General features: G+C 38.6%; 1 protein-coding gene across 1 annotated transcript; it reads left to right on the plus strand.

Annotated features, from left to right (window-relative positions):
- Positions 1-905: 905 nt before the first annotated feature.
- On the plus strand, positions 906-26,484 carry LOC139731891 (ubiquitin-like modifier-activating enzyme 6). Its single transcript, XM_071642767.1, has 27 exons — positions 906-952; positions 1,329-1,423; positions 1,924-1,952; positions 2,355-2,449; positions 2,790-2,982; positions 3,858-3,980; positions 4,883-5,006; positions 5,681-5,790; positions 6,468-6,601; positions 7,888-8,101; positions 8,827-8,894; positions 9,282-9,435; positions 10,261-10,338; positions 10,856-10,904; positions 11,612-11,641; positions 12,485-12,590; positions 13,189-13,384; positions 14,935-15,015; positions 16,167-16,295; positions 18,073-18,124; positions 19,148-19,211; positions 19,547-19,688; positions 20,556-20,682; positions 21,219-21,412; positions 22,369-22,587; positions 23,460-23,554; positions 26,076-26,484. The coding sequence occupies exons 1-27, from the start codon at positions 906-908 to the stop codon at positions 26,212-26,214; spliced, it is 3,087 nt and encodes a 1,028-aa protein (XP_071498868.1). The 3' UTR covers positions 26,215-26,484.
- Positions 26,485-27,369: the final 885 nt, after the last annotated feature.

Below are 27,369 nucleotides of genomic sequence, written 5' to 3' on the forward strand. Positions count from 1 at the left end.
CCTACTGCCTAACGTCGTCTGCTGAGGAGAGATCTTATGCATGCGTGCGCTGCTGGAGTGTAGCAGCACGATCGATAGCATACAGCTCTATGGGGCATTCACATCACGTATAAACACCCAACATGCCCTTTCCAATGTGGCCTTGGTGCCCCTCTGACTGACCTAAGTGCCCTTTAATGGCTGGCCTCTTGGAAAAAGTGCCCTTTTCTAAATGGCCTTGCCCCTCCAAAATCCTATTTCAAGGCCTGCTAAACCATCTACAGTTATGGTTTAATGAAACAAATAGTGATATCTCCTTATGATTTAGGCTTTATTGCAAAAAATTTATATGGTAGGATGTTTTGTGATACAACTGACTTACACATATGCATCAAATGTGATAACTCAAACATTTTTAAAATCACTGTTCCCAAAGGTAAACAGTACCTTTAATACAAGTGTCAGAAGATCTTGATTGCTTGAAATGCTGCTCTGTACACAAGCAATCGGCCCAGTACGAATACGTTCAGCGCATGCAGTAAGGGTTAATCCTTTGATCTGAGTGAATCGATCACAATGGCCTTTTCTATGATGTCTTTTGAAAAGCTAAATTGTTTTCCCCTTTCCTCGGCCAAGTCTTGCGGTAGCGGTTGTAGCTTCTTCCTATCAATAATTTTTTTGTGGGTTTCCTCTTGTCTAAATTTTTCAATATTTTGTATTATTCGTACTTTTTGCCTACTTGTTCTTTGTTTCCTTCATGGGTTATCATTAACACTTACAATAAGTGTTGGGGATAATATTCTTCAATGAATCTTGTTCTCATTGTGTGTTTCTCCTTCCAGTTTTCTCAGAAAATAATTCCTGCACTGACGGAGAAGCCTCATCATCCCCATCCAGACAAAGACTCACCATCCAAACTTTGCAAGATGGCAACGACTGCTGAAAACACCGACATTGATGATAGTCTTTACAGGTATCTGTTGCAGACCAGTGATTATCACCTTGCAAATACGAATCCAAGATTGAAAAATTTGGAATATCTTTCTTATTTATGCTTTATTCATTTTGAAAGGTTAGATCAGCATTCTGCCAAGACAGATCAAATGGGTAAAATATTCTCGCTTAACAATAACTAGTCAGTCCTGATAACAGTCGGTCCTGATTTTATGCTGATTTCTTGAAACCCTAAGAAATAATCAAATGTTATTACTTCACTTATGATTCTAAAATACATTGATCCTTTAACGGAAAGAAAAGAAGGAGGGTTCTTGCTGGTTGGTCTTTTGAATGACGCTCGTGCAGGTTTTCCAGAATTTCCTGACAGTTTTGCTTTTTGTCGTGTTCCACAGTCGTCAGCGCTATGTACTTGGTGACAGCGCCATGAAGCAAATGGCCCACTCTAATGTTTTCCTGAGTGGACTAGGTGGAATAGGAGTAGAAATCGGTATGTACTTGTGCACAGAACAGTGCAGTCAGTTGCCCCATTTTTCTCCATGCAATAAACATAATTTTACAGTGATTTCTTACTATTTTATCCAATTAGAAAAAAAAAAGACTTTTGATTACTCCTCTGTAGTGTTTCTCACAGAATTTCTTTCTAATCTGCTTTCAATTGCTCAATTTGGTGTATATTTTTCACTTCCCAAACCATAGATCCCATATACTGATGTTGTTGACCATGAAAGACTACATGTATGTCATGAGACAGAAAAAAGAGCAGTGCATTCGTATCATGCTACGGTCATTTAAAAAAAAAAGTAATATGTGCATGATTTAAGAGGAATCTGACAGCTATTTCTTCTTTTTTTTCATGTAGTCAATCAATGTCATTCAAAAATTAGACCAGAATTTCATCATACACAGTTAAGTATTATCATGGCTGTGAAAGTGTGAAAATCATTATTATGTTGTAATATATGGATTTTTAACCTTTGTTATTTTCAGCCAAAAATATTGTTCTGGCAGGTATCAAGGTAAGTATCCTTACGTTCAACCGGTTCTTTTTCATTTTCACTTCCCTGCCTTTCCTGATGAGCTTCACAAATACAATTGTCATTATGTATTAACACCATCTTAAATAAATCCTGTTTACACGTTATAAGGAAGTAGAGAAGTATTTTTAGATGTTAGATTCTAAAGCCCTTCTTGTGCCCATGTGTCTATTAAAAAGACATGACATAACATACCTTTCAGTGACATTCAATCATTGCTTATTCAGACATCTTGTCTGTCATCACACTTTATCCTTCAACAAAGAATTTATGCGTACAATAAAATATGTTGTGTGTGTGAGTACTATTTTGAAGGGATAAAATGTGTTGTTGGACATCTGTTCTATTCATCTGTTTTGACTGTCATTATGTCTTTTCTCTCAGTCTCTGACTATACATGACAATAAGACGTGCACCGTGAGAGATCTTGGAACTCAGTTTTTCCTAAGGGAGGAGGATGTCAAAGCAGGCAAAACCAGGTACATGGATTGTTCATTTTGTACACTGAGTTGTATTTCTCTTGTTCATTTTTGAAGAATTTGTAATAACATATTATATGAAATCTGCCATGGTCTAGGAATGAACATTTTGGACAAGCTAAATTGGGACTATGAACAGATGTCTGTAAAATAAGGAAAATGGTCATTGTTACACACTCAGAAAAGCGCTTCAATGCACATTGACCAGTTAAGATTTCATGTGTCGTAATTATCAGTCTTCATGAATTTCATGTGATGCATGGTTTTCAGGCTACAGTGTTTCAGAATTGTGTCATGGTAAATCCATTTGCTTGCCGTTTCTTTTCTAACGTCACAATAGAGCCGAGGCTTGCATCGGACGACTGGCGGAGCTGAACCCGTATGTCAGCATCAAACGCAGCCTTGAACCCCTCACCATCGACTCGGACCTGGCCTTCTTGCAGCAGTTCCAGTGTGTCCTTCTCACAGACGCCCCCCTCAGCGTCCAGCTGAGAGTTAACGCCTTCTGCCGCTCACAGTCTCCCCAAATCAAGGTACTGCACACTGTGTGCACTATATAAAAGCTCATTTTTATGCAATCAATTGAAAATCATATCTTGATAAAATTTTTGCATGCTAAGGATCAACGAGCTTCATCAGACTTGTGATGAATGCCAGCCATTTCGGCTATTGGGAAAGCTTCATTCCTGCCGTAAGATCTGATGAAACTTGTAGATTCTTTGCAGGCAAAAGCATCATCAAAAGGCAATTTTGACTGATTTTGCAAACATAAATGTGTACACAGTTGAAATTCCTATCATATCCTATCCTATTCCTATCATTATCAGAAATTGAAAAATCATACTTCTGAAGATAAAAGTGATACAGGCTCTGGTACATCACTAAAAAAAAATCATAGTCATAGGGCAACTTTTCAGGTTGTAGAAAGTTCAGGTTTCAGTGACTGTTCATAGACAGTCCTTCCATTATGCAAGCTGAATATATTCTGTGTGATAACATGGTTTAAATGAAAGTACAAGCTGTTTTACATTTGTCATCAGCTTTCACCTCCAAAAGTACCGGATGCCAATGAAATTTGCCAGACAAGTGGCAACAATACAAAATATTGTAAATTGACTGTTGGCAAGATGAACTCAATGTATGATTTAAAAATTAGTTATTTTCACAACCATGTTGGAATAGATTGAGTAAGCTTTTACTTTGAAATTCTTACTTTGTGCAATTGAAAATGTGCATGACTTACTTTGCCTATCTATGTCTGTTATTTCAGCAAGTAATTGGGATTGTGTTCTGTGTCTCTGTCAGTTTGTCTGTAAGTGAGTGTAGATGTTACATGTATTTGCATCAAAGTGTATTGTATATTTTTTTTTTGTAACCAATTATCTTCTGTATCTTCCATTGTTGCCAGTTCATTGCTGCAGATGTGTATGGGTTGTTCAGCTACTGCTTTTGCGATTTCGGCGACGAGTTCAGTGTTCAGGACCGTAACGGGGAGGAGCCGACGCAGACATTTGTCGCAGACATCACTAAGGTTAGCAGGGGTCACGACCGGTTTCAGCTGGTCTAGGAGGAACAGAGTGTGGCTACATTGTGTATTCTTACCTCATAAAAATGTCATTGTAGTTTCATGTGTGCTGAAAGAAAAAAAAGAACATAAAGAAACTGAAAAACTGAAGCTGCTATGCAAACGCCTTATCCATACCTAGAGGCTTGTGTAGTGTAAGATATCAACAGTTGTTAATGGGAAACAAAAGTTAATAGCATTGGAGTAAAGATAATACTTTTCTCTGTCTTGGAGTCAAATTTTTATGGAGCTGTGAGAGAGAAAACAAGACAACAAATACCGGAGTAAGAATAAGACTGCAATGCGAATGATACATGTATGTATAGAAAACTGTTTTTTGTTTTGTGTTTTTTCATCAAACGTGGAATCCAATTGAGGAATGTATGCAGCAAAATGCAACTGAGAGGTGATATAAAGGGTGTATTATGCATATACTGTTTTTGCTGGTGTAAGGTCGCACCCATGTATATGCCACATCCCAATTCCAGTATCTGATTTGGAGGAAATGTAGAGGAAGAAAAAGAGAAAATGGCTGCAAATAGCTGGAGTGGCATCTTGGTATCAATGCTGCATTTTATTTTGTGAATCTCGATATCGAGGCTACGCATTACTGCATGCATTCTTTGAGTAATGTGGCTAAAAGGGGTGACATCCGTGACAAGTAGAGAAGATGAAAGGTAAATAGAGGAAGACACTGTTGCTGCATTGCAGATAGTATTAATTTCTGTAACAGATTCCCAGTAATTCCTAGGGAAATGTTTATGCTGCAAATAACCACAGGGTCATTACAGACATTGTCCATGCTCTTGAGTAGCTACAGGTGCCCTTTTCAACTTTTACTTCTGCTGCTACTTCTTACTGCTATTTAGGGTAACCCGGGGGTTGTGACCTGCTTGGACCAGCAGTACCACGGTCTGGAGTCCGGTGACTTTGTGACCTTCAAGGAGGTCAAGGGCATGACTGTCTTGAATGGCTCTCAGCAAGAGGTCAAAGGTCAGTGAACTGTACAATGTTATCTGAGAGATGAGGGCTTGTGGAGCCTGCAGTACCGAATCAAGCTCATTGAATTTTACTAAAAAATTATGGTGGAAATGTGCCATGCCAATTGCCTGGCAGACCTTGAAGACTGAAGTTGTAAAGGTGTGATGCTTAAGCTGTGGTCCCATTCTGCCTTTGATAATGAAATGCTGCATCTCCATCATCATTTACTTGTGGAACCACCAAAAGATGCATGGTGAGAATGATACAAACACTCAGTTTCATTAGTGGCAACACAACTTGAAAGAAATCCTGGATCTTCCACAGAGTTGTGGGCCCACTCAATGAATGTCTAAATTTGAGCTATAAGTGGATAGAGATACAGGTAGATAGATATGAAGTAGAAAGGAAGTGTAGGAGAGAGATAGAGATAGAGATTGAGAGACTGTGAAAGAAGATCGCACAAGATTCGATTTGTATTATCATTATGACAATAAGTGTATTGATTTGTTTAGTCATCATCAATAACCGTTCATGTTGATGCGGGTCATATCTTGTGATTCACATTAGAAGACATTGAGACCTCAGGTACCCTGTGACGACTATGTTATTACCGAAGTCAGAATGAGAATTCATCTTCCACCTGCATTCTCTCCCTTGCCCCCCCTTGCCATTGGTTGCCGTGACAGTCATATCTCCGTACAAGTTCAGCATCGGAGACACCAGCGGTGGTGACTTTTCGCCCTATGAGACGGGAGGCATTGCCATTGAGCTGAAGGTCCCTTTCAAGGTCAAGTTTGTGAGTAATCCCATTGACCCTTGCTGCTTTGATGAACTTCAAACCACACGGCTAGTCAACTGGCTGTATTGTACTCGTACACTTGTCGTTCAAACGTATGTGAGATATCAGAAGTACAGTGCAATGTGTTTTTTTTTTTTTTCGTTTCTGACTACTGTATCAAAAATTTTCAACAATTTAGCCTGTGCTTCTAATTCAATTTAATCTCAGTGTAGTTCATATCTCTCACCGTATGTTCAGGATTTCAAAAGACATGGCTGAATTTCATCTGTTTCGCAGAATTATAACAAATATTGCATTTTGATATGATGAACATGAAATACTTGACATTTGTGTTGATCTTTTGTGGTTTGCTTGAAGTAGAAAGATAAGAATGGGAAATGTTTAGTGGCTATATTTCATTCACTGATATTCAGCTGTGCTTTGTCAACAGTGAAAATAAAAAAAAAATGTGAGAAATCATGTTTCTCTACAGAGCACAAAGAAATGATTAAATTTTCCCATTTACAGCACACAATCATTTCGATTCAATTCCATAAGCAATTCCAGTTATTCCTCAAATATGTTGCAACAACATATATTTTCCCCCTGTATAGTTCATGCATTAAATTTGGCATAAATGTGGTGGGTTTTTTTTTCTCTCTCTCTTTCTCTTTCTGTCTTTTGCTGTAATTTAGCAATCGCTACAAGAACAGCTGACCAACCCTTCAGTTATTTTGGTGGACTTTGCCAAGGATACCATGCTGTCTCACCTAGCCATGTACACCCTGCATCAGTTCAGGGAAGAGAATGGGAGATTACCTCGAGTCAGGTGAGTATCACAAGCGGAAATATGTAAAATGGCAGGGGAGGGAACATACAGACTGATTCATCCAGAGTGTGTAACATGCTTTCAAGAAACATTAATTTCAAGGAGCATTGACTGTAACTTGTAACATTTCAAGCCCCATGACAGCAAAACTCACCATGCAGACCGCCCAACCATTCTGAATTTGGAGGAAAGAATCTGAATGTTGACCATTCCTGGCTCGTTTCAACAGGAGTTTCCTATTTTTCTGGATAATTTTACTACACATTCCTGTGGGAACTGCTCTTTCTTTTCTACTTTTGAGCCAAATCATTCCTACATTGTATTTTTCAGTTGGAAAATTGGGAGGTCTGCACCATGTATATAAAACGTCACAGTGAGTCCAAGCATTTTGAGAGTGATGCATACTTTAAACTTAAATTTTCCTTGGCAGCCATTTTTGTAGCATCATCATCAAGACCACACCAAGTGTAGTACATCTCTTGCCTCTCGTGTATGCGCAGTTGAACCAAATTTAAGTACAGTAGGCTTTTGCTAACCAATCAAGACCTGGAAATGTAGCTGAAGAAATTATTACTTTGTCATAACAATTGGCAACTTACTCTGAATTTCACTACATATCGTATTTGGAGGGGGAATGGGTAATACTGGTGAAATTCATTAAGTCCACACAAAATCAGAAAGAGATTTAGAAAGATGTGCCAGTTTGAAACAAGAACAAGAACTTTCAGCTTCTTGAATGTGTTGCCAATCTAAAACTCAGATATAGATTAAGAAGCCATGGGGCTTTTGAAAATCCTGCTACCTAAGCAAAAGTAATAAAAGAACAACACGAGGCTCAATTTAGACATTTTTATTCCACTTTATGAATCACTAACAATGAATTTTATAAATTCTTGTGGAAGTTAAGATATACAGCACCAAGACACAGGAAAGTGGTATGTAGAACTTGATGAGTTTATTACACTTCCATGCAAGTGGGCCCTCAAAGTAAGGCGATACTATAAGGAATTAAAGTATGATGTTCATCCCCTTTTACATGTCTTTCTAATAAATTTAAAGATCTGAATACAACTATAGCAATGAAAATGTCAGACTGTCAGATTGTAGGTGTTTTAGAGTGCCATTCCATACTATGATTTGATTACCTAGGTAACACATGTAACAATATGAATACAAAATTAGGTTTAATTTATAGATATATGAATACAGAATTAGGTTTAATCTATAGATATATGAATGTAATGAGCTAACATCAAACTTTAAATCAAATGTGCCAATCTGAGTAGGAACAGTGAGGACAAAGATGCCTTCCTGAAGATTGCGTCACGACTAAACGACACGCTGGCCAACCCTGCCACCCCCCTAGACACCAAGCGGCTGGTGGCACTGGCTGACTCCGCGGAGGGGTGCTTCGCTCCCCTGTGTGCTGCCCTCGGGGGCTTTGTTGCCCAGGAGGTGTTGAAGGCATTGACAGGGAAGTTCACCCCGCTGAACCAGTGGGTGAGTAGCACCAGTGAAATGGACATGTCTAATTTTACCAAAACTCCAATTTTTTATTTCTTTTTGTCGTTGTTGTTGTAAAGCTCCTTCATTAAAGATGTTTGGAACGAGCATTATCTTTTGACTCCCAAAGGCTTGGATAGCTGCGATTTTGAGCTTGTATAGATGTTAGCTGTCTGAGAGTCAAAATTTATGGCCATGAGCATTCTCTTTACTTTCAGAGTAATACGACATTATGCCTGCATTTAAAAAAAAACACAAACAACAAACAAACGGAGATTGCTGTCCATCATTACATTCTCTGCATATTTTTCCTCTTATATCTGCAACAAAGTGTAGCTCCCTCATTCCTCTTTCCTAGGCTACAATTTGTACGTTGTATGTATGTATGAGCATATGTATGTATGTATGTGTGTATATACATGTATGTATGTACTATACATGTACAGATGTATGTACATCATAATGACACTTGCAGCTATGAAACAGTCAGTCTCAAAACATTAACAAGTCACCCAATATACTATTACACCTGTAGGTACAGTGAGGACCCCCCCCCCCCCCCCCCCCCCCCCCCCATGATGACGTTACAATTGTATCTGTACAAGTTTCTTGCTTTCAGGGAATAGCTTATCATCTTGGTCTATGATGATAATTGTGATGATTTGACTGCTGGGACAGTCAGTGCCACTGTGAGTCAAAGTCGTCTTCCTTTTTCATTTTAGGTACATCTGGATGCCTCTGAAGTCTTGAAAGGTCTCGAGAATGAGAGTCCAGAAAACTTCCAGGCCAAGTAAGTCACACCACACACCATCTTGAATTAACCAGTTTATTAATCTACCAACATTAACTTGGGCTTGTTGTCTCATATTTCTTATTTGCATCGTAATTTGCCCATCAGGGGCAGGAAATTCAGTAACTTGTGTGCACATACATTGCGACTTTGCGACTCAAAATGTACCAAGAACATGTCCAAACTTGGGCATCAATGTTATCAGTACATCAATGAATAATGTGTGTGGGACTGGGAAACAGCAGCTTCCAGTGATTATGCGTATTGAAATGCATTATCTTTCAGAATTACCATTTTAATATTGTACAATGTATAATGACAGTTGGCTGTGCCCCCCCCCCCCCCTTGACTTGCAAAGTGTGTGATGTCCATTGTTGTCTTGTTCAGATGGGACCGCTACGACGCCCTCAGGATCTGCATCGGCGACAACCTGTGCAGGAAGATCGCATCCCAGCGGCTCTTCATGGTTGGATGCGGTGCCATCGGGTGCGAGATGATGAAGAACTTTGCCATGCTCGGTGTTGGTGTTGACGGTGGAAAGGTTAGTGGAGAGGAATGGATGGCATTGCTGTTTGTTGGTTTGTTTGTTTGTTTGCTCTTTAGTGCTATTCCTCGATAAGAAATGGTATTTGAAGTATTTTATTTCCAATTTGCACAATTTGTCCAGCTGTCCTCAAAACATAAATACAATATCTTTTCGACCTCAGGGAAATATTTTCAGTGCTCATGACACATCTTCAATGTTTTCACTGCAATGTGTAGATAATATGATTAAATTCAAAATAGCAATCAAAACGAAAAACTTGGTGTCAAAGGTCAAAGGATGAGTGAACTCCTTCTGAGTAGTCTGCCTTGAATCTTCATGATAAATACAGTAATAGATAGACTACTACCTCTCTTGGTAGCTATAGCCTGTTGGCCTGCGTATCGGACACTTGGTCTGACTGCTTCAGTTTTCATTTTGAGCTCATATTGTCTGCATAAGTGTAACGCATAAGCCTTGACAATAGACTGTAATGTTGTTAGTACTGTATCAATATTCAGTGGTATAAGGTAGTGTTATGGTAATATCTTCCACCTTGTCAAGAAGTCAATATGTCAATGTGTTAAGGTTACAAAACCAACTTTCAGAATTGATATTGTTGTGGGGTTTTTTTTTTGTGTGTGTGTGTGTGTGAATTTCACTTCATTTTACCCCACTGTATGATTTCATCTTAGTGCTTGCAATGCAGTAGATGTGACCTTAGATACCAAGTGGCATATTTCTTGCCCTGATAAGACCATTCATCAGACTTCCAAAGTCCAGTTGCCACCAAAAGTCTGTTCATGACAGTCACGTGCAGTCATTTGTCCATTCATCCAACAGATTATAGTCACTGACAATGACATCATTGAGAAGTCCAACCTGAACCGCCAGTTCCTCTTCAGGCCGCATCATATACAGGTGTGACAGCGTTGCCGTGGTAACCATGGCGATGTTTTAATACTCACATTCTTTTGACCAGCCTCAATAAACAGTAGATGGAAGCAATAAAAAAAAGTTTGCAGTGAACATTTTTATCAGTCCCTCTGTTGTAGTGAGAGCATTTCACCGATGATGCAAGATACGTTATGATTAATCACTTTTGATAAGATTTTTTTTTTTTTTTAATAGGGTCACTGCACAGGCATTACAGTGTACAATATTCTAAATCACTTATTCTAGCATTGGTTTTGATAGTCAATAATGGTAAAGAAGTGATGTTTTCTTGCTTGGAACCAAGCAGTATTTCTTTGCTTTTGGATTGATAAACGGTGAAAATAAGGTTTGCATTGGAATATTTCAATATATCAATGTGAGAAAATACATTACACACGATACATGCTGTTTGTATATTCATTTTCTATATCATTCACTTGCTTGGTACCATGTTCATAGATATTCCTTCATCTCTAAGTGTTATATGTGTTCCTTCATGCAGAAACCTAAATCAGAGACAGCAGCTCAAAGCACAAAAGACATCAACCCAGGTATGATTATACAGTTGATAGGAGTATTGTTACAGTCAAAGGTCCTAGACCTACATAGTAATCAAGGTCCCTGTACAGAGCTTCAAAATCATGCTTACATCTGATTATTGCTAGATACACGGGAAAAATGGATTCAGAATGCAAAGTAAGAGATGCAGCAACACAGAGCAGGCTATATCATGCAGGGCATTGTTGATGTCTTATGTGCAAACCCAATTATATCGCTGACACATTGCTCAACTGTGTGTCATAACAATTTGAGGCTACATGTATGACTTTGTATCTAGGGCTTCAAGAAAGCTCGTAGTCTCAGTTTCATGTCATTCTGTTTAATCTAATGATTAATCTGTATGAAATTGTCACACAGCCCATACTGCTCTGTCACAACAAGAAATTGCCCTCACAGTTTAATATGCACAGATGGGACAGTGCGTGATGTGAGTGCACATTGCAGTCAGATGCCATGTAGCACATCCCTTCTTTTGATACTGAAGAGATAATCAATTGCCAGCACAATGATTAGCTCAAAGCACAGAGCTTACTATAAAACCATAGAACCATAAAATCCACCTAATTCACATGTGTTATGTGGATGTATGGCCAAATTATTGTTCCTTCAGGTGAATCAAAGTATTATGACATCACCATCAACAAAGGTTTGTAACTTCATATGACAATTTTGTTTCAATCCTTTCCTTGCTTTTCAGGGATGCAGATTGAAGCTCATCAAAATAAAAGTAAGAAATATTTAAGTCTTCACATTTAAGATAAAACACTTGCATGACAGTGATCTTTAAAATGGAAGTACAAAGAGAAAGAGGGGTAGATGGGTGAATAGAAAGATAAATAGAGTGATGATTCTATCAATACATCAATTAATTAAACGAGAGAGGAATATGACAAAGGAATATCAGGAAATACTAATATACAAAATAAACAAGATGAATGAGATGTTCAGACTTCTGCAATTAAAGATTTCAGAGCCTGTCAAGATACATGTATTATCATCCTATTCTGGTATAATAGATGGCTGCTCTTCTCTCATATTGACTGCCACAATACTGTGGAGTAATATTGATTGCAGCCACATTGTGCAAATTAGATAAATTGAGCAATAATACCATAACATCAATAAACTCCAATGAGTGTGTGAAAAACATAATAGAAATCATGTTTTTAATTGGTAATTTGCAGCTACCTTCCCATCCCTTCCCAAGAAGTCATGATTAGGCCTACTTGTTAGATTATCACTAGTCTATAATGATTCTATATTTTAGAACATTTGACTCATTCTTTGTCATTTCATTTGCAATTGAGATATTTTGTGAAGATCAGTGTGCATTTTGATTCAACATTTTTTTTTCTTATACAATGTAGTGATGACATCATCTCGTCTCATTTGCATGTTTGTGGTTGTGATTGCTGTTGTTAGCGTGAAACTATGTGAGACTCCTGGAATTCTATTACTCGTTATTTTGAATGATTTCAATTTCTGCTGCTCTGTTTCATTTTACTCTTAAAGTTCACTTGATCATAGCTCAGAGTGAAGTTTCACTGTAAGTCTCTCTTTAACAAACCAGTTTGTCCCCAGACGGAGAGCACCATCTACAATGATGGTTTCTTTGAGAGCATGGACGTCATTGTGAACGCCCTGGACAATGTAGAAGCCAGGAGATACGTGGACAGGTAGGGTGTCTGGATGTGTGTGTTTGTTTGTTTGTTTGTTTGCATGTTTGTTTGTTGTGGACTAATCTTGCTCATATGATATCAGAAGTTCTTCTGGCAGTCTTTTTACAAAGTTGACTGTCTTCAAACTTTTAATAGAATATGTACCGGTACATTTTTGGCATTGTATGCTCCATGCTTTGTGGACTGATTTGATGCCACTCAGTAGCTTTAGCCTTGCCTTGGCTCAGTGTTGTTTGTGGAGTGCAGTCCCCTAGTATGCTGGCTAGGTCACACAAGTTCATTGAACCTGAAGTGCCACCCTCCAACATGGCACAATTCTTTTGAACAAGGGCTCTCTTTCTGTTTGTTTTTAATGAAAAATTACTCAGGCACATATTACAAAATTCCCTAGATGCTGTGATTTTTTCCCCTTGCCCGTTCAAAAGGTATTTTGATGGATCTCCGGGTATCATCAGAAGTCCTTTCGCCATTCCTATTTATTCCTTTTGAGGGGTTAAATTATGAGGTCCATATGAAGAGCAATTTTACAAGTGTGGAATTGATGTGTAACAAATATGGCAACTCTATCTTGTCACTTATGCCGTATCTTCTACAGTCGATGTGTCACAAATCAGAAGCCGCTCATGGAGTCGGGCACCCTTGGGGCCAAAGGTCACGTGCAGGTCATCGTGCCCCACCTGACGGAGTCGTACGGCAGCAAGCAGGACCCGCCGGAGCAGTCGGTGCCGTACTGTACCCTCAAGTCCTTCCCTGCTCAGATAGAGCACACAATCCAGTGGGCGAGGGACAAGGTGAGGTTTCGGGGTCACTTATAAACTCCTCATTGTGAAATCATTATCATCACTTTTCACTGGTGATGTGTACAATGCTGAAAGATAATCTGTCAAGCAAAGTCTGTGAGTTAATATCTGATTGTGACAAAAGTAGACTGCCTACTTTTTGGGCAGATTTGGATAAATGAATATCCGTTCTTGTCTTTATGGGTGACTTTCAAATGTATCAAGTGGGGGAAATCGAAATGTAGACAAACTATGTGACCATGGCTCGATCATGAATCATGGAAACTGTGTGCACTGCTGCTCCGGATGTTATCAAAATCTCCCTGTTTGTATTTTCAACATTGGGAGAACGTTTCTGCAATGTATTAGTTTAATGACACTGTGTACAACAACCACCTGTATGAAGCAGCCAGAGACAATGTAACGTGTCTCTTTCTGGTTATTACCACACCTCAGTCTGCAGAGCTGATACTGTTTCTGAATTATGCAAAGTGGTGTTTTTTCTTCAAACACCAATTCTAATCAAGATTGAAAGTACAGTTCGACCTCGATTATCTGGCCTCCTTTTATCTGGAAATCTCTATTATCCGGACGCGTTCACGCAGTGAAGGACTTTTTTTGTTCATCCGAAAATTGAGAAAAAACAGTGACTTTAAACTCAATTAAAATTTCTACAAAACTCACACGATTTACCTACAATATTCCCGACAGAACTAACATAAAGATATACTTTATTTTTGTAAGGAAGGGACTACAATTTTGCGCAGGCTAGCATAGATTACACCACCGTTGCGGGGTACGATACCTGCCTAGCTGCCAGTGCACTGGGACGGCAGCCTGGATGGCAGCTATATACATTAACATTGTGTCTCCAATATCCGGCCAATTTGCTTATCCGGATGAGCGCCGGTCCTTACATGGCCGGATAATCGAGGTCGAACTGTAATTGAAAGCGAGTCATAATTTGTTACATACTTTTCTAAATTGTGAACCCTAGTAACCATTGCTATTGCAACTTCTGTATGCTCTTGCTGTCGCATTCTCTGTCAAGGGCCTAGATTAAGAGAGAGTCTAAACTCACCAGTCTTCATTTTTCCCATGGATAAGTGGTGGCTTATATGATGCATGTGCAATTGTCATGATCAAGCATAGATTTTGTAAATGCAATATTGTTCACTCTTGTGAGTGTGTTCAACTGGCTTTAGATTGTATGTTTGAATAAAGCTGGTATCCTATTCGAATCTCCAACATGTGGATGAACAAAGATTGGATTGAAGGGCACTGTTTCGAATTTAAATGGGTTGAACTGGGTGCAGTGAAGTGGAATTCTCAGTGGGTGTTTGAGCAAGCAGTCATCTCTCATCATAGAGATGACTTCAAATACCTGTTACAGAATAGACAGATCAGAAAGCACTTCTAGAAGTGCTTCTAATTGATGTGAGAATGCAAACAAGGACCTCTAACTTATTCAAATGAATGGATTTCTTTGACTATAATGTACATCGATTTATGGCAGTTTGTCAATCACACCTCTAACTTACTTTTCTCCTCGTTTTTTCCAGTTTGAAAGCCTGTTTGCCCAGAAGCCTAGCATGTACAATAAGTACTGGGAAGTCAATGGAAATCCAGCAGCAGTTGCCAAGGTATGGGACTAAAGACATTCAGTGTCTGTAGCTGATTCTCTTTTGCTCTTTTTTTTTAATTCATAGCAACACCTAGTATGCATTTCATTGGTACTGCTATTGCATTTGTAGGTGTGGAAAAGCCAAAAGAAATGGAAAACTTGTCATCTTTATCATCCAATTTTGTTGGGGTTTGTCCCCAATATCGGGGTGGCCATATTTACCTCCCTCTAACAGCAACTGCTCTCATACCTTCTTGTCATCTCTCCCAATTTGGGGCACCCTTTTTCCTCCAGCCATCCTTATTACAGGACAATTCCACCTTCTTATACATAAGGATTGAGAGAATGCATCAATTCTAGTGGGACATATCAGTAAAAGTTTGAGGAAAAGTGGACAATCCGTTCGATAGTTATGAATTGTTGACAGTTCAGTGCCGTCATTGCTGGATGAGGAGTCTACTACAGCTTGTGATGTCATGTGCGTAGAACAGTGCAAAGAAAATATAAAGAAAATTCAACATATTTTCACTTCTCTTGCACTATAAAAGAGCACTTGACTTGCCTCTTTCTATTGGTAGATGGAATAATATTACCCATGACATACATCAGTAATGAGTCAAGGGAATGCATACTTTTGTCAAAAAATGAAATTTTGTGGAATTCTCTTCATATTTTCCGTACATTGTTCTACGCATATGATATCATACACTGTAGTAGTCTTCTCATCCAGTATTGACTGCACAGAAACTTTAAGAATTACTACACAACTTTTGAACAGATTGTCCAATTTTCCTCAAACTTTAACTGATGTGTCCTACTTAAATTTCGGTATTCACTCAATCCACATTTATATGAAGGTGAACTTGTCCTTTAAGCTCCTCCTCCACCTGTCACACTGTTCCCCCTCCTTTTTTTCTTTTTTTTTTAGCCATATGAATGTTAAAGCAACTAGTTCATGCCCGTCAAGGAAATTTTTGTAAAACGTAATCGCGATTCAAAAAAATCCTCTGCACATTGTTGCCACCGCCAGACTATGAAACCATCACCCAAATAAACGTTCAGGGACTTGTTCTTGTTGATTATTGATTGAATGTTGATATGGCGTGGCACATTCATGACAATGGGTTATTTATTTTCTCTTTTTGCATCATTTTTGCTCCCCATGAATAGAGACTGGATGAAGGGGAAGTCCTGGAGAACACTCTACCGGTAGTCAAGTACCTCAACAACAGGGCCGTCACGTGGGAGGACTGCGTCAGGATCGCCAGGGTCAAATTTGAGAAGTACTTCAATCACAAGGTGAGTGTGGATGGTGGTGTCAACACTATAGTCCCGACTTCACTAGCGATATTATCTGACAACGTACAGACATTTTTGCATAGCAGCCATGATCCTTTGCTTTAATGTTAGGCTTTCTGGAGTTGTGCAAGGTATGAAATGTCAGGTTGACATGTTTAAAGTAGGTATGGACATGGCTTTGGTCTACTCAAGAAATGTGGTATATTTCTTTAGCTGGTGGAAGACAACTCCTGAGTATAGCCGAGTAGGTGTCTTGGGGAAATGTCATGGTATTGCGTTATAGCAGAATCAGCCCATCCTCAGCTGGTTTTACAAAAAAAATGGTAATTATGCATATGAAAAATTTTATGAAATACCGTGTCCTGCTTACATTTTCTATGTGCTCATTCACCTGCAAAGCCAGTGAATTCACTCCATTATAATTTGAACCAGTATAAAAGTATGGATAGTTTACAGACTTTTCTGATGTCATAATGATAATCAAGGTTGCATCCTTTGCAGTCTGTAGGATTCCCAAAATGTTACTCCATGTCTATTTTAGAGTATAGGTTGCTTTCAGCTGCATTATTTTCATTATGCCTCCGCCACAAAGTGGTGCCGGAGGGATTATGTTTTCGGGTCGTCTGTCCGTCCGTCCGTCCGTCCGTCCGTCCTTCCATCCGTCCGTAATGAATTTTGTGGACAGGGTAACTATCAAAACCTTTTGAGGTATCCTAATGAAACTTGGCATGTATGTGTATTAGGGGGTAAAGTTGTGCCTATCAACTTTTGGGTGCACATGCTCAAGGTCAAAGGTCAAAAGGTCAAGGTCAAATACATAGAATTTCACTATTTCCACCATATCTATGCAATGCCTGAAGATATTTTCTTGAAACTTAGTGTATACATGTATTACCCAATTAAGATTCTCTGGTGAATGTTTGGGTCATGCGGTGAAAGGTCAAAGGTCAAAAAGTCAAGTAAATATATTAAAACTTCACCTTTTTTCTCTTTACCTTGGAAATTGTTCAAGGTGTCTTCAGGAACATAGTATATATACTTGTACTGACTGGCAGTGACTATCTAGAGAATTTAGGGTTCATGGGGTCAAAGGTCAGGGGTCAAAGGTCAAGGGCAATACTTCAAAATTTTACCATTTCCCTCATGTTTATGCAATGCCAGCAGGATTTTTTTTTTTTTACACTTGGTGTATGCATGTATAACCTAATAGAGATTCTCTGGAAAGTTTTTTCTTTCATTTTTGCCTTAAAGGTCAAAAGGTCAAAGATCAAGTGAAAGTGCTGAACTAATTTTTTCCTCCATATCTCAGAAGTGGCTCAAGTTATCTGGAAATGTACTACATATTTATGCATGCTCTGCCTGACAGTGATTATCTTATGAATTTTAGGGTCAAAGGCCAGATGTAAATGGTAACAATTTACTATTCAATACAGAAATTGCACTTTTTCTCCATACCTTGAAAATTACGCAGTGCATAAACGTATGAATGGGTCAAAGTCAAGTTAATATCCTTGAATCCCAAATACATGCTCTCCTATTCATCCAATTAAATCTACATTGTAGGTCAAGAAAGGTGAACATTCAACACATTTGTGACAAACTTGTCATTTTAATATTTTGCCAATTTTGTGAAAATGTAATCACACATTGTCAACATGTACTATCTAGACCTATTAGGAGAATTATGCATTATGTTGGAGGCATACCAGTCGCCATAGCGACATTTCTAGTTAATAATGGCCTCGTTCCATGTCCTCATTCTTCTCTCCCTTTTCAGGCCAAACAACTTCTCCATGCTTTCCCACTTGATGCCAAAACATCCGATGGAGGTGAAGCAATCCAGATATTTGATTTTTTTTTTCTTTTTGACTTAACATTTTTTTTCATATTTAATTCAATCATTTTGTAGAAATAGGAAAAGGGTAGAGGACAGAGTAAATAAGCTGTGTCAGGTAAACTACGACGCTTTATGATGGCATTTCAGAACTTGCTTGATGATGTCCAAATACAATACAGAGTGAATGCATTACATGGAAAAAAAAAACACCTTTATCCCATTGTTTGTTCTTCGTTGAGCTTTAATGTGTGTGTGATATGCGTAAATATGAATTCAGAAAGGTGTACCATATTGACAGACCTTGTAAATTCATGACTTTGCTAATGATTGAGCAATTGGGGCAGCCCTGACAAAGAGACGTAAAAAGTAATGTGTGGAACTGCTAGCAGCATGTAACCTTGCAATTTGACACTGCAATGATATCTGACATTGCAAAGTCAAGATTTGAAATCGTCAAATTTCCGTAAACTTCTAGACGTAGATCTCATTACGTTAGATTCAGATTTTATGAATTTTGAAAAACAATACTCAGTGATGGGTAATTTGAGTTGGTATGATCAGTTTTCATTCACACACATTCAAAGACCCTAGCAAATTTGAGTGGGACAACGTAAAATGTACTGCTTCCATGAAATTGATGGACAACAGGCTAATTGTGCTGATCTCTGTCCTGAAAATCAGGGGGACGATGAGTTGTTGGGTTTCATGTATGCGCAGATTAGTTTTACGGTCAGCTTAACGTCCTCTTCACCCAACCATCCAGTTTTTGAAGGCTCCTTATACGGTAATCAGCTTTTATACATGATATCAAGTCACCTACCTCAATTTTGCCCAACTTGAAATCAGTTTCCTGGCGAGAGTTCATAAAATGTGTGTTAATCAAATAATGTGGGTCAGATATCGTCCAAGTCTTAGCTCATTCTTCAGACCCCGTAGACTTAACTCTTATATGTAGAGTTTGTCTGTGCTCTGTTCATTAAAACATTTTTTGGTTTTTGTTTTTTTGATATTGCAGGTATGTTCTGGCAGTCACCAAAGAGACCCCCCACGCCTCAGGAATTTGACCTCAAGTGTGAATTGTGAGTTTTTGTGTTTTTACGGCCATGTGTGAATACTCAAGATTGTAAGTGATGTCAGATTTGGTTTGCTGTGATTTTTAGATTTATATACCTTAGGAGAAGGAACTAGGTATTAAAATGAGATAAAGAAAGTCTAAATGAGTGATACTGCAGGGATTATTGTTTATGTTGTACTTTGTACATGAGTGGTCTTTATAGAAGCCAAAAACCAAGAAACTCAAAAGCTGTAAAACCAAGAGGGATCTTAAAATTGCATGCTCCTGTTGCGAAAGAGTGTGACAGTGATTTAAAAAATCTTGGTTTTTTTTTCTCATCTTTTTTTTTTTTTCAAACAGGCACATGTCCTTCGTAGTGAGCTGCGCTCGCCTCTTAGCGTCAGTGGGTAACATTGCAGTGAGTGAGGCAGATATTGAGAGTCAGACGATTGAGTCCATCCTGGCAGGAGTTGCTGTTCCAACTTTTGTGCCTTCCTCCAAGGTATGTGAGGAAACTTCACCTTGACCATATGAATACATTGAAGAATATAGTCATGAATGCAGTCAGGAATACAGTGATGACTCAATGATGAATGCATTTATGAATACTGTGATGAATACAATGATGATTGTACAACGAAGTACATTTGTAGCTATGAATACAATGATGAATGTAGTGATGAATACAACTATGAATTTTGTAATGAATGCAGTCATAAATACAGTGATAAATACACTGATGGAATGTAGTCATGAATGCAGTTATGAAGATAGTTGTGAATGCAACTATGAATGCAAGGATAAATACATTAATACAGTCATGAATGTAGTAATGAATATGATGAATGTAGGAATGAATACAGTGATGAATGTAGTAGTGAATACAGTGATGAATGTAGTAGTGAATACAGTGATGAATGTAGTGATAAATACAATGATGAATGCAGTGATGAGTATAGTGATGAATGCAATAAGGAATTTATTCCTTATTGAAGAGGGCATTAAAGAGGTTATTTGTGGTGAATAAAAACCACTTTCTCAATATTCTCAGTGTGATAATTATGATGATAATCCTCACCAACATACCAGTGGGAATAACAAGATGAATAACATGAAGAACTTGATGAACAATATTAGAATGAAATACACAATGTGTACTTCACACTGTGCACTTCTCATCATGTATGCAAGCTTTTTGTAACCTGATTGGAATAGCATATATTTTGTAGTTTTGCGCATTCATTAAAATCAGGCTCTACTCATACATGGGCTGTTTTAGTCACAAAATAAGACAAGCTCAATAAAGGGTGAAAGATTCAAGTTTTGTGTCTGATGTTGCAATCATGCTGTGCTTGCTTTGTCTGGACAGAGAATCGTCACAGATGAGTCAGAGGAGAAGGCAGCAGCCAAGGAGGAGGAGAAAGGTGATGCTATAGACATGAAGGCTGCCGCCGGTCAGATGACTGCGGCGGTCAAATCTGGAAGGGCCACCCCAGGTGGGTCATTTCTATGAGATTCTAGCAATTATGGCCAAGAGATACATGCTTGAAATTCAGTTTCTTTAGACTGAAATTTTTTTTTAACCCTCTTATATCTTTACAGTGACTTCAGAATTCAGTCAAAAAACAATATCAAAATAGTCGAAGTGTACCTTTTCCATTTTAGATTATCTCTTTATGTGCTTGTTGAATTTGTGTTTCTGCTTGACATTGATCACATATTTCACTTTTATCTTTTTCTCAGATTTTAATCAGATTACAATGCAATGCTGATGCTCCTGAATATTTGACAAATTAAAGGTCACCATTTTTATTTTTTCTTCAATTCTATTCTTGTGAAGAGGCTTATGAATCTATATTTGGTTTACGGGTACTCTTTTTGCAGATTTCTGAGGGATGACTTCATTGTCTGAGATTTAAGTCCAATTACAAGGCTGGTTAATGATACTGACATATTTAAAGAGATTAAAAACAGACACTATATACAATTATAATGAAGTTATGACATGAAATTCATGTTACTACATCCGCAGATTTCTTGAGGGTGACACCGGCAGACTTTGAGAAGGATGACGACTCCAACGGCCACATAGACTTCATCACAGCAGCCTCAAACCTAAGGGCCAACATGTACAGCATTGAAAACGCTGACCGCTTCAGGACCAAACTCATAGCAGGCAAGATCGTGCCTGCTATTGCCACAACAACTGCTGCTGTTGCTGGGCTGGTAAATGAATAAAGAAAGAAACTAATGAAGATGTATATTTGATTGATGACATAGACCCTCCCTCATCAAGACCATACAGGTCCATGTTTGGACAACACACTTTACAGGACTAATATGTTGTTTTGGGGTTTTTTTAGTTCGTTTCTTCTTTCTTTCTTTCTTTTTCTGCAATTCATGTAATTTAATTATATTCATAATAGTTTAATTACCTGTGCAAGACAGTCAGTCAAAACCTGGGTTGTCATTCTACTAACTGAGGATTCTACTTGCGTACAGGTGTTATTGAATGTGATCAGGAGCATCGGAGTTGAAATGGTCATGCCGGAGTCATGCAAACATATCGTCGCTGGGGTGACAAAACCTCGTATCTCAAAAATGTCAAATGTTCAGGAGAGCAAAAAAACATGGCGGCCAAAGCACTATAGTGAATGGGAAAGCCTTCTCTTTGACATGTCATGGTGGCTTCATTTTTGGAGTAAGACAGTTGGGATTTGGCCAAGACATCACTTGACCCATTATTTGACCATTAAGCTAAAAACTTTTTTTGTGACATTTTTGAGATACGAGGTCTTGTCACCCCAGTGACGATATATCTCTGAAAAGTCCCAAGATAAAGCTTAGTTTCTTCAATTTGTGCAGTTTAGTATTACAAATGTACTGTATGGAAGGCTTAATGAGAAAAATTTTAGTCCATACATATAGTTTATGATATAATATACTGCAGTGAAGGATCATGGTTTCATGCTTCCCACCCCACCCCCCCCCCCTCCATTTAGGAGAGTGTATGGATGTCATATTTCATGTTCCATGGATATTGATCCGCTAAAATGGCCCCAATTTTATTGAATGCATGTCTGAACCTGGCAAAGCGTTTTGGGGAAGATTATACAAGAAATGTTCTCTGTAGACACGTGTCTTGAAAAATCAGGAATTGTTGTCTTATTCTCACCTGTCAGTCAACCATCGAGATGATCAAGTACATCAAGGGGTCAACGCCCATAGAGGACTACCACAACTGTTTTCTAAACCTGGCCCTGCCCATCATGATGTTCTCTGAGCCGGCCCGGACCGTGCGGACCACGCTGAGGGAGGGCCTGTCTTACACTGAGTGGGACCGATGGACCGTTAAGGGCACCCCAGACTTCAAGCTGCAGGACTTCAACAAGTATTTCAAGGTGAGTGCCACCGCCACCCCTGCCTCCGCCATATGTCAAGTCAGGATCCTAGTGAGGTGGTATCCACTTTAGGCAAACTCACTGGCAAGCTTGATTTCAATCAAGTACCATGTGGAAATCATGTAGTGTAAATTGCATTCAAAGTATATGCTGTTATTGTAGATTCATGTGTGCCTGCCAATCTGACATAAATACCACTACTTAAACTTAGCAATGTTACAATGCTAAAACCTTGATTAATTTGTGCCTCATTAAAATCTGTGTGAACAAAGGACCTATATACAATTAACCCATTTTCTTGTAGTGCATTGAGGGTACTAGAATCACACCCATGACCCTTCACATTTGTTTTGTTCCCTTGTTAATAGATTTTTTTTTGGGGGGGGGGGGATGGTGGGGAGTGAAGGGGTAATAGGGAATGTTCTATTTACAGATTATTTGATATCAGTTTTGCTTCCCTATGTGAAGATATGCTTCTCATAGAGTGATGACAAGTAAATCTACACAAACAAACAAACAAACGTATGCAGGCAACCCGGATCATAAAGTTGATCTTGACGGGACTGAGGAAAACACATTGACTGAGGTGATATTCGACTTATGTGTGCACGGAGAAACATGTGTAAGGCTGGGTATGTAAATTTGGACTTAATATTTTCTTCAACTTAGCCAGTTATTCGACATATGTACTATCGACTTTCGTGAATTTTACCGTATTCCTGATTTTTCAGCCAATTGGATGGTCCTCATATTGAGACAGAAAGATACATTTACTGGAGATTTCGAACATATGTTGAAGAGATCTGCAAGGTGATGCCAAATGCGCTCTTCAAATTTTATAACTTTTTACCATCTCAATTTTTTTCTTTCAGACAACGTATGACCTGGATGTATCCATGGTAGCTATTGGAGCCAAAGTAATCTATCTTCCCATAATGCCCGGTCACGCGAAGAGACTGAAGCACAAGTGAGTTACTCTACTATGTTGTCATTTCTTTGTAACAGACTACTTTACGAAACTGTAAACATTGACTACTGTATATGCCAAATATATCGCGAGGTTTTTATTTTTGAGAATCTTGCAAGTCAGCAGTCACAGCGGACGGGTGCAATTAACTCACTGTTTTCATTTTGACCTGACCTCGCTTTCCTCTTGAATGAACACGTTTCGCACGAAAACCGCTAGGAAAGTGTCGCAGCAAAACTGCCGTAACTTTACTATTTATTCATATTTTTTGATAATTCAAACGGTTATGAAAAGTAAAAACCTCATTTTAACCTACCATTATGTTAACTTTTTTAAATAACGACGAGAAAATAATCCAAAATGGGGCATAACTTCACTTTCAAAACGGAAAATAATTGTCAGAAATCGTTGCTAAAATTTCACATTGACTTCGTGAACAACAAAAAACTTTCAAGTATGTTACTAAGTATGTATTTCTTTCCGGAATTCTAAAATATCACATTCGAGAAGTCATGCGTCCGGATATGTCTGGAAATAATCGAAAGTGGTGCACTTTCTACCTTCGTTCCGAGCACGAAATTTCATAGTCATTCGCATACGGGAAGACAGGGTACAGTCCCACGTACCCACATCTTTGTCGCTCTAACGTCACCTGTACTTCAGTGCCATACGGCACTGCTGTACTCTGATCGTAACTCGTACCGGGAATTCGTAGTTGTAATGTTACTTACTATAGTGCAGTAAAATCTGCGTTACGTCCAAATAATCCAATGTCAAGAATTTGCAACTGCATAAATGGTATCATAGCCGAATATATATTCAAATTTTTGCTATATTCTTTTTAATAGGACAGTTCTGATAACATAAGTGCTTGTCTTTGACTTGAGCCAGTATAGCGAGGTCCCCAGCACACTGCTGTACATTGTACTTATCGACACACCGCGTCCCACTCTCATAGCATGCATGTGCAGTTTACTAGGCATCCGCAGCAGCCACCTCGCATCGCACAGTAACAGTACGCTGCAATGCATCGACCAATCAGCTCGCTGGATCGAAGCAGCATGGGAAAGTTCATTCATTGCGCAAGCGCAAATCAGTTTTTCTTAGAATATGACGTCATTATTCTGGTTTGCTGCTCCAAGATTTCTGACAAGATACCTCATTTATTTTCACTTGTAACTTCAAAAATAGGTCTTCGGCAAAGCGAACAGGGCTACATTTACGTCCGCACATGTCTTATGAATATGTATGTCAAGTTTCATGAATATTAAGTGGTGCGTCCAGATGTGTCTGGAAATAATCGGACGGTAGTTTTCCGAGACAGAGAAACATGAAATATTGAATAACTTTAAAAATCCTTGATCGTTTCTCGTGATTTTTCGTATGTAGATAGAAATTATGATTTTGCATTGATACTGAAAGTTTGAGCGATTTTGGTCGATGTATAGCGGAGATATGAGAAGGTGAAATTTTGGTGAAAATGAGAACGCCCGATTCGCACTGCCTCGGTGACGGTTGAAAATTCAAAACGTTTCGTGGGTTTCGGGGGAGTTAATTATAGTCGTCCGCTGCGACTGTCAGGTGCTATTCACAAATTTAAAAACATGCAAAAATATTGACTCTGATCCTGACATAAATGTGATGTGCATGCATACATTTTTCTATTCAGTACTGTACTCCACGATCGCAAATATAACCACCCACGAAATCTTTGGGAAGTCCCGATTCGCGAAAATTTTGACTTAATGAATATATGGCGTATACATATACAGTATCTGATCAACAAATACCAGATACATTTTCACAGATCTTGTCTCCATCATTTCATTGTCAACACTTTTCCAGAAGTTTTGTCAAAAATGATATGACAATTTTCTAAATTACTCAAATTCTGTTACGCATGTTTTCTTTTCTGTGAGAAATGCAATTGAATCATGCCATATCTATATTCTTAATTGCATGGTAAAATGTCTTCTTTGCTAATGTGGAAAATCAAGGTCACTTTTGATATTGCCTTTTTGCCTAAATACATTCTGTATCAATGGCAAATACTCAGATGATGTAGTGAATGAATATCTAGAGATGAAGCATGCCATAGATTCTTGTTAAATCATATTTTGTATATTGAAACACAACGGCTTTCAGTAATGTTCCACCAACTGTCAGCAGGTCAAATGTTTCTATTGCAACTAATTGACAAATTGCCGTACATCGATATAAACAAGCACCGAGTTGATCAGTGCTTATTTACGTCAATATAGGACAGTTTGTCAATCAGTCGCAATAAAAACATCTTGATGGAAGAATTTCATGAATTTTGAGATCAAATGTTTCCAAACTTTCTGAAGTAAGTCAAAAATCCAGTACTCTATACCTTTTGTTTTTTGTTCTTTCTATGCACCAAATTGAAATGTGCTACTGATAGTCTCTGACATACGCTCATCATGTATAAGTGATGCATGAGAGCAGTCAACCAGTCCTGACATGTATCGCTTCTTTCAACTTCCCTTTACGTTTCCAGGATGGTGGATCTAATCAAGGTGGAGCCTGGAGTAAAGTACGTCGACCTCACCACCAGCTTTGAGCAGCTGGAGAAGGAAGAGGAGGAGGAAGGGGAGGATTTGGGCGTGCCACCGATAAGATACTTCTTCGGTCTCTAATGTTAATTCCACCGTTTTTGAAGAGTGTTCATCTTCAAAAGTAAAGAAAAAAAAATCAAGAGGAGCCATGACAACTCAGAGCTTTCATCTGTTGCATGCTTATTGGTTAAGTAAATGTTCTACCTGAAGTTGTTACGTGTTCTTGAATTCTTGACCACTCTTGTTTCATGTTGTCTGTAGTGTTTGACCTCTGCTTTTTTGTTTGTTTGTTGGTTTGTTTGTTTGTTTGTTTTGAGGTCTCTTGACATTTGGACCTCATTTCATAAAAGATGTTAGGATGGCAACTCTTGCTGGAATGGCAACTTTCAAAAGCAACAGCGAATCAGGAAGCTGGATTCTTGTTGTTACCATGGCAATTGCCATTCCAGCTAGAGTTGCTGTCAACTTTTCATTTAAGCGGGCCCAGGTTTGTCTTGTCTGATGCTAGACCTCTGGTGTGCCTTGCTGTCTAGTGCTTGAACCTTTGATGTTTTCTGTTGTCCCATGGTTGTCCTGTATTGTTTCATGATGTTTTCTGATAGACCTCTGCCATCCATGGGGTCCTTTTCCTTTGGAGCCTTGAATGTCAAAGTTAGCCATGTCCTAAATTCATGCGTGCTATGGTCAGATTTGGAGCGAAGACATTGGCATTTGTCTGCATCTGGATGAGGTTGTGTCAATATTCAATTGGTCAACCATGCAAGTAAATTTGTTCTATGTTATGCTCTGAAATAGGGAAACATCTATATTCTGGTTCACAGTAAAGTATCGCAGGCTGGCTGTGATACCTTAATCTAAGATAGTTAGAAACTTGTTTAAGTTTTATGACTGCCAAAGCCAGTCTACAAGTATGAGCCACGCTGTAGCTATTAAAATGCAACAACAGTCTGGCATAATGCAGCAGTGCATCTGCAGATGGAAACAGCCACAATATCGTGTACGATGTCTGACAAATGTTTTCCCATTGTGTGTGTGTGTAAAGTGCTAATGCTCTCCGTCACTCTGATGTGTGAGAAATTATCTGTGGTAAAATGGAGATGCCTTCTCTGTAATTCCTGCAGAGTTTGGTGGTCTGAGTCATTTTGTCTGAGATTCTTTTAATATGATTAAATGTACTTAGAGACCAACTTACGTAATGTATGCTATTAAAAAAAAAAGTAAATCATCTCCAAGAGA

This window comes from Diadema antillarum, unplaced genomic scaffold (assembly GCF_040938485.1).
Source record: "Diadema antillarum isolate AM-2024a unplaced genomic scaffold, OU_Dant_1.0 seq00000386_RagTag, whole genome shotgun sequence".
Lineage (NCBI taxonomy): Eukaryota > Metazoa > Echinodermata > Echinoidea > Diadematoida > Diadematidae > Diadema > Diadema antillarum.

Coding starts and splice junctions, on each gene's coding strand:
- LOC139731891 (XM_071642767.1), top strand. CDS start 906: ATGGCAACGACTGCTGAAAACACCGACATTGATGATAGTCTTTACAG. Junction 13,385..14,934: donor TCCAGTGGGCGAGGGACAAG/GTGAGGTTTCGG, acceptor CGTTTTTTCCAG/TTTGAAAGCCTGTTTGCCCA. Junction 19,212..19,546: donor TTTGACCTCAAGTGTGAATT/GTGAGTTTTTGT, acceptor TTTTTCAAACAG/GCACATGTCCTTCGTAGTGA.